This window comes from Quercus robur, chromosome 9, assembly GCF_932294415.1.
Source record: "Quercus robur chromosome 9, dhQueRobu3.1, whole genome shotgun sequence".
Classification (NCBI taxonomy): Eukaryota; Viridiplantae; Streptophyta; class Magnoliopsida; order Fagales; family Fagaceae; genus Quercus; species Quercus robur.
The window spans coordinates 18,097,010-18,104,839 of record NC_065542.1 but is presented as its reverse complement, the minus strand read 5'-3'; the positions used below and the strand labels follow the sequence as shown (position 1 = coordinate 18,104,839).

At 34.5% G+C, this 7,830-nt stretch overlaps 1 protein-coding gene across 1 annotated transcript; it reads left to right on the top strand.

Annotated features, from left to right (window-relative positions):
- The first annotated feature begins 722 nt into the window (after positions 1-722).
- Positions 723-4,659, top strand: LOC126700338 (transcription factor bHLH143-like). Its single transcript, XM_050398434.1, has 4 exons — positions 723-966; positions 1,504-2,212; positions 2,308-2,457; positions 2,568-4,659. Exon 4 carries the CDS (start codon positions 2,586-2,588, stop codon positions 3,690-3,692), a length of 1,107 nt encoding a protein of 368 aa, XP_050254391.1. The 5' UTR covers positions 723-966; positions 1,504-2,212; positions 2,308-2,457; positions 2,568-2,585; the 3' UTR covers positions 3,693-4,659.
- Positions 4,660-7,830: the final 3,171 nt, after the last annotated feature.

Genomic DNA, 7,830 nt, shown 5'->3' with positions numbered 1-7,830 from the left:
CTATGATATACTTTATAATTAATTATATAATAATATATAAGTCATGTTATTCAAAACACATGTAAATTGTTTTATATAAATGACCGCACAACATGTTTGACAAAACTCATTCCATGCAATGCATGAGCAAACTTTTATTTTTATTTTATAGTTAATAGTAAAAAAGTTAATGGTTAATTTAATGGGTCTATGAAATATTTTTAGAAATTTTTTTTGGTAAAAATAAAAGGATAATTAACTTTTTTTGACCGTTTTTTATATTTTCTAAGAAAGTAGTATCAAAATTTTTCTTAACAATTGTTTTAAGAATACCTACCCTAAACAAAGTTTGGGGGCTATTTTGGGGATTGTACCGTGTAAATGGGCAAGAATGCATGATGATATTCCCGGAAGAGGAGGAAGATTCGTTCATTGAAACAAGGCTTGAACCACAAACGTGTAGTTTGGTTCGAAAGCAAGGACATGGTCAAAAAAACAAGAACAAGGATATGAAAGTCATTTCCAAAAACTTTGACCAACCAAAAACCAAGCCAAAGGTCATGATAGAAGCACCCCCTTGTGAGCTTGTCTACTATGTTTCATCATTTTACACTAATACCTTGCGTGCACTCTTCGCGCACGTATCAAACTCACTTTTATTATATTTTTTTAGTATTTATTTTTCTTATGATTCCCCAACCAAAACAGGGATATATATGTCACTTTCTATTATTTATCTTCTTATCTTCCCCGTGCTCTCTGTCCAAGTTTCCAATTTGACTTTACTCTCTCTCTGTCTTCTTCTCTCTCTCTCTCTCTCTCTCTGTGTCTCTGAAAAACTTAGTTTTAAGTGTTGGGTGTGTTCGATCTGGGGCTCAAGCACAGCTTTTGGGATTTGAGGATTTGGGTACTTCGAGATTTTCTTGTGTGTTCTTGCTGTGGAAATTTTGGTCTAAAGACTCTTAAGCTCACTGGGTTTTTCTCACTGTGAGTTCTTGCTCTTAGTCTTCTATTTTAGTCTCTGGTCTTAGTGTTGAATGATTGTTTCTGTAATGCTATTTTGAATTTGTGCGGTGCTTTTGTTTGTTTTGAATTTTAAGCCTTCTCTTTTTTGTGGTTTTGGCTTATCTAAATTATTGTTTTGCTTTTATCCTCTAAGCTTTGTGTATGTCACTATGTCTAACTCTATGTTAATTTTTCTTCTCTCTCTCTCTCTCTCTCTCACACACACACACATGCACACACGCAATTCTTTTCCTTTTTAACTATTCTATCTTCTTGTTGTGTAAGAGAATGAATTTATTTTCTTTGATAAGATGCTCAATTTATGTACTTTCACCTGAGAAATATGACTAAACTAAACTTAAACATTTTTTAACACACACTTCTATGTCTACGTAATGGAAAAAAAAAAAAAAAATTAAAATCCTGCAAAACCCGGAACTAATTTTTTGTTGTTGAAGTCAACTTTGTGCTAGTGACTGTGTGTCTCTGATTTTTGCTAGAATCTGTTTTTTCTTTCAGGGTCTTGGAAATAGAGGAAGAATCGTGGCGATCTGTTTTTCGAAGAAGGATAGAACAGCATGCGGTGGTGGTTGAGTCTCTCTGTTGATGTTTTTCGCAAAGTCATCTCTTTGAACCTTTACTGTAGAGTAATTCTGTAACTCCTTTGTTATCATTCAGATTTCAGACCGTCCTCAAGTTTTTCTCAGCCTTCTGTTTTTTTTACCCCTCTTTGTTTTCCATGGGATCCAGTTTCTTCGTTGTTGTTCCTTGTTATGTTCGCCAGATTAGTTGAACAGTACCCCATAGTTTCATTTCAAATCCTTTTCATTGATATAGATACCTATTAGTTGTTTTCTCTTTTTGTCCAACTAATTTTCTTGGGTTTTCTGTGTTTTTGTTATAAAGATTCTATTTTTGCTAAATAGATCTTTCTAGTTGAAGTTTTTAAGTACTGGGTTTGTGTCCAATTGTGATAAAGGTTCAGTTTCTGTGAAATAGATCTCTCTGGTTATACTTCTTAAGTATTGGGTTTGTGTGTTCAAGTCATTGTTCTTCAGAAAGTTGGGTCATTTTTACTCTCATAGTGAAAGGTTGGAAAGTAGTTATGGTAAGCCAAGCAGCGAGTCAAACAAGATTTCGGGCAACGAAACACGAAAATGGGATTGCAGGGAGCGCTACTATTATTGTTAGAGTCATAGCATGCTTTCAACCTCTACAAGATTGCCAGGTTTGTATAAGATTATTCGATCTGGTTATTTGGTTATTGATAATGTTGGAGAGCTAATATGATGCTTAATAATTTTATTTCTTGTGATTTTGCAGGCTGAATACTTCCGTCATTTGCTCAAACCTGTAACGTAGATTAGTTCTCAATTTCGTGTACTTGTTAAGCTGGAGTTTGTAGTTATTTTCCTAGTTCCTGATAGAAAGAGAAAGTAATCAGCTATTTGTAGGACTTAGAATATCCTTCAGGTACGCTTTAGTGTTTAACCATGTCTGATAGTTGAATTTTATTTTAGTCTTCAAATTACATTGATAGAAGACAAAGTCTTATGGTGTTTGTTTGTGTTTTTGATCTCTAGGTGATTGGTCTGGGTTGGATGGGAGGCGACTGTGGAACCTGGATTCCTCAGCCACATTTTGATTGGCAATCACCCAGTTTGAATTCCTTGGGTGCTCCCCTTGACTCGGGGCAGCAAAATCTCATGTCTGCATATATGAATCTTGGCACTAATATGGCTGCAGCAAATGGGAATATGCCAGTATATGCACCTTTCAGACTACACCCTTCTTCAGTTGGCCAAACAAATGAACCTCTTGGTTGGTTCTATGGTTTGCCTCGTTATCGGCAGGCATTTACCTCTGACCCGAAATACCCCATTGGCAAAGGAGACCTGCCTGCTAACCCCTATGAAAGCTGTAGGGAGGCTACCACACCCAATGCAGGGCCTGGATGTGCCCAGAAGAGGTTTGTTGTAATTGATCAATCCAAGGACCAGACAACTTTGATTTATAGTTCCGGGATTGGGACTCCTGTTCAGTGCCTTACTTCTTGGGGTCCAAAACATAATGTCACTCGTGATTTGGATGGGGAAGTAGGTCTTGCATATAAGAAGGCCTTGAATGACCCCTTGGGACCAATATTGACTGATGAGTTCAATGAAAATCATGGAGATGACGACCAAAGTGAAATGCACGAGGACACTGAAGAACTCAACGCGTTGCTTTACTCGGAAGAAGATGGAGAGAGCGAGTATAGCGAAGATGATGAAGTTACTAGCACAGGTCATTCGCCTAGTACAATGACTGTCCATGATCAGAAAGATTGTTTTGTGGGCGATACTGAAGAAGTTGCTAGTTCTGCTGTACCAAGTAAAAAGCGGAAACTCTTTGATGATGGAGGTTGTGATGATGTGCCATCACTGATGGACACAGCAAGTTCTATGAAAACCAAAGGACCCTTTGAGCATGAAGAGGATGCAGAATCTAGTTGTGCTAGTGGCAACAACACAGGTCCAAGAGAAGTGGATTCTTTATCGGGCAACAAGAGGATGAAGAGAGAGAGAATTCGCGAGACTGTGAACATTCTGCAGGGCATCATTCCTGGTGTCAGGGGCAAGGATGCGATGGTGGTTCTTGATGAAACCATACATTACTTGAAATCTTTGAAGCTCAAGGCCATGGCTTTAGGGCTTAATGCTCTCTGACTACTCTCCGAGTTGCAGGACGATGTCCTAGTAGAATAAAATCCTATATCCCACACTGAGCTCACTTTATGCTCCACCATATGCAGGACTTCATATGTCTGATTTTCTTTTTCTTTCTATTCTTAGCTTTTGTTACTTTATAAGAAAAAAATTGTGAGACGCTTGACAGGCTGTGATTGGTGGACAAAGTGAAACACTTGGGGATATAGGATTATTCTCCATCCTAGTAGTTTTATATTAGTAGTTCTTGGAAATATAGTCCTTGTCTCTGTTAGAAGTTCTAAATGGCATGTAGGGTGTGCATCCATTAACCTTGGAGTTGTTCCCAGTATTGGAGGTAAAACTTTGAACAGTGTGGAGATATATAGCTTGAAAACCTCCTTAAAAGTCTTTCTTCAATGATTGAGTTGGAAATCAGCACCCTTTGGCTTGTAAAATTTCTCTGTAGTTTCTAGAGAGAGAGAGATAGAGAGAAGAAGGGGTGTGGTTATAATGTGTTTCAATAAAGGGTGTTGAATCATTAGTCTTGTCTTAGGGTTTAGAGAAAGTAATACTCACACTTGGGTGTGAGATTTGCTGTGCGGATGAGAAGACTATAGTTGTTACATAAAGGGTCCCATTTAGAGGAGCGTGCGTACCCCTTGGGTTGGATTGGGACCCAACCTTCACTTTCTTCACCCTTTTTGTATTCTTGTCCATGTTTAGTTGTTTGTGGGGTTATCTTTTTCCTTGATGTAGAAATTTGCACTAGCCCAAGAGGCGTCTCCCACTTCATCATGCAATGCAACTTGGCTGGAGGGCCCTCAATGAAAAACCAATTCCAGCTTTGTTTATGTAATAGTACTATTTCTTGTGGGACTTTCATTTCCACCTTTTTTTATGGAATTGTAATGTGATAGTGGGAAATACTATGTTAAACAATATGAAATGTGCTTTTGATTCTATCAAGGCCTTTTATTAAGTAGTAGTAGTTGGTGTTGCTGTTATTGTGGTTGGTTTTGGTTGTTAGTAGAGAAAAAAAAAAGATGATATCTTGGTTGGGTGTAAGTTTTTACTTTGTGTTTCAGTGTTTATTGTTTGTTGTCTCTATGCTAATGTACTTACGTCGCATGCACGCATTTATGATATGAGACAGCGATGTGTTTTTTGTGACTTCTTAGCTGTTTGATGTGTTTTTATCTTTCTATGAATTGATGATGGCGTGTGAGGGGACCACAACGCTGCATTATTAGGCAGAGGAAGCATATGCATTGTGCATGAGAGCACGGGTGATGTGTTTGAAATTGAGTGGCCCATAATGTTTAAAAAAAATATAGTGAATTATGACCCAACAGAAACAAAAAGAAGTGGCTAAGATTAGATTGTGATTTCACTTCAGCATGATATCTTTGATAAATAGGCTTTTTCAGCTGAATTAACCTTTCTTTTGTGTGATAGCCTGATAGGTAATGATACAAACTCCTAGCTTGGGGCTATGGCTATGCAATGATCAGACTTATAATATTAGAGCATTTGCATCAGTCACTGCCAAAAAAAAGAAAGATAAAAGAAATAAAGAAAGATAAAATATTATTTTGATCTTTAAATTTTACTAAAAATCTGTTTTTCATTCCTAAACTTTAAGAAGGGTTTTTTTTTTTTTTTTTTTTCCTTTCCTAAACTTTGTAAAGAGTTTTTTCAGTAGTTTAGAGAGAAATAATGATGAAAATTTAACTTTTTTTATTAGTTTAGGAATGAAAACCAAATTTTTGGTAAAGTTTAAGGACTTAAATAAAATATCTTCAATAGCTTAGAAATGAAAGATGAACTTTTCAATAGTTTAAGAATAAAAAATAAAATTCTTAAAGTTTAAAGATGAAAAACAATTTTTTTGGTAAAATTTAGGGATCAAAATAGTATTTTACCTTATAAAATATGTATCAAATTTACACCGATACTATTCACTTTGTATTTAGGGTAAGTTTGGCATTAGCTTTAAGTTATAGTTATTATCTTTTATGTACAGTTTTTTTAAAACTTTACTTTTTTCCGTTTTTTATTATTTTTTTCAAAAATTTTCAAGGTATAAATATATTTTAGCACACTTTTAGTAAAAAAAAAAATTTCAGTAAAAAGCTAGATAAACTGTTCTCAAACGGATCCTTAGTATTTTATTATTTATTTACACGTCCTAAGGATGAAGAAAAAGAATGAATTATGGTTGTTGTGTATATATATTAAAAAAAAAAAAAAAAAAAAGATAAACAGTTTAAAAAAATCAAGAAAAAATATTTTAATATAAAGTAGTGTAAAATAGATAATTTGATGTGGAGTGTTTTGAAAAATAAGTATGTAAAATAGAAAATGTAAGTTCTTATGCTAAAATAGATAGAATTTTTTTGCACAAGCTGATGTGAATGATCTTAGGGTCCAACCAAAATTGGTTTGTGGGCCAAGGCCATCTGGCTTTTGGTTGTCCACAGTGATCCTGTGATCAATTTGCAAACAACAAAAAACAAAAAAAACTCAAAAAAAAAAAAAAAAAAAAAAGAGAGAGAGAGAGAGAGAAAAAAGTGGAACTTGTCAAGAGCAAGGAAGAAAAGGAAAAGGTGGGTGGCCAAAAAAGAGTTTATATGAACAAGAGATGAGTGACAATTCACAAGTAAAACAAAATAAGAAAACAGCTAAAAAAGAAAAAGGAAGAAAGGTGTGAACATGGGTTATTCACATAAAAATTAGGAGAATTCTTGGCAAATAACAGCTATTTTTTTTTTCCTTTTCTTATAAATGATGACTTTATGACCTAAGAATCTTATGACTGATCAATGACATCAATTTTCTTCTTCCTACTTTCTTATTTTAACCTCCCTTCTTTTTCCTATTTGATTTTTGCTATGATGTGATTAGGTGAGGCAAGAATATATTCCGCGTGACATCAAGATTCCTAATCTAAACGTGCTTTCTACCTCTTGGAATAAAAACAAAAAGAACTTTCCTGAATGTTGAGATTGTTTTTGGTAATCTAAGCTAACATTCAATTTTCAGGGGATTGGCAACTTTACTAGTATAAAAGTATAGCTTCATGCCTTCATCATCCATGTTTTTATATTTTTTTTGTGTGAGAATATCCATGTTTTTTATATTGAGCATTTTGTATTTGATGTGATCTCATCAATGTAGTAGTGCCAGATTCATTTGGTTGAAAGAGATATGTTATCCCGTTCTTTCCAACAAACAAAAAAGTCTTTTAATATCAATGGTGCTGTTAGAAAATCATATAATTTTTGTCAACTTGCTTGTTAAATTTGAACCATACACTATAGATGGTTCTTTTATCCATTTGTTGTCTATTGAATTGTCTAATACATGTGAAGAATGCATTTTATAAACGGCAATGGACAAGAATATCAGCTTAATATGAACGTTGAAGTTTAAGGACTACAATGATTAAAAAAAAAATGAATCACTTAAACTTATATGGTGTAGTTTGAATTTCAACCAAAATCTCATCAATAACATTGATATTTTCCCCCTTTCAAGTTTCTTTGTGTGCTTGCCAAATGTTACAAACTCATGGGTAGAACTCACCCTTGAAAACCAACCTGTAAGGGGGGGTGTCTAAGAACTTATAAACACATGGTTAAGCTTATACTTAATCCATGTGAAATATTAGGTTCATAACATATACGTGAATAAAACCTAAACAATGCGAGAGAGATAATATTGCGCGTAGTAGAAACATTATATACTTATTACTTATTATCAGCATAAAATTCATTTAAAAAAACTCTGTGACTAATATTTCTCCAAATCCCAGAACAATTCTTCCATGGAACCTCTTGACTTGAAAGCAAGGTGGTATCTACTCAGCACATAAATGAGTGGTCTTTATGATGCTTTTCTGATTCATGCACTGTAGATTTTTTCACAACTCTTACATTGTTAGATTCTTGTTTCATATGCTGATTGCTAACATAGTTCAGAATAGTTTTATGATACGTTAAGGCTAACCTTAGGAAGTAGATATCAATATGACTGGAATTTAATGGTTGGATGGAAAATTTTCAATCCAAATTTGAGTCCACCGATGTTTCTAACACAAGCCCAAGTCCACATATGCATAACTAACAAGTACATATGGGCCCTGGACCTGTTCAAA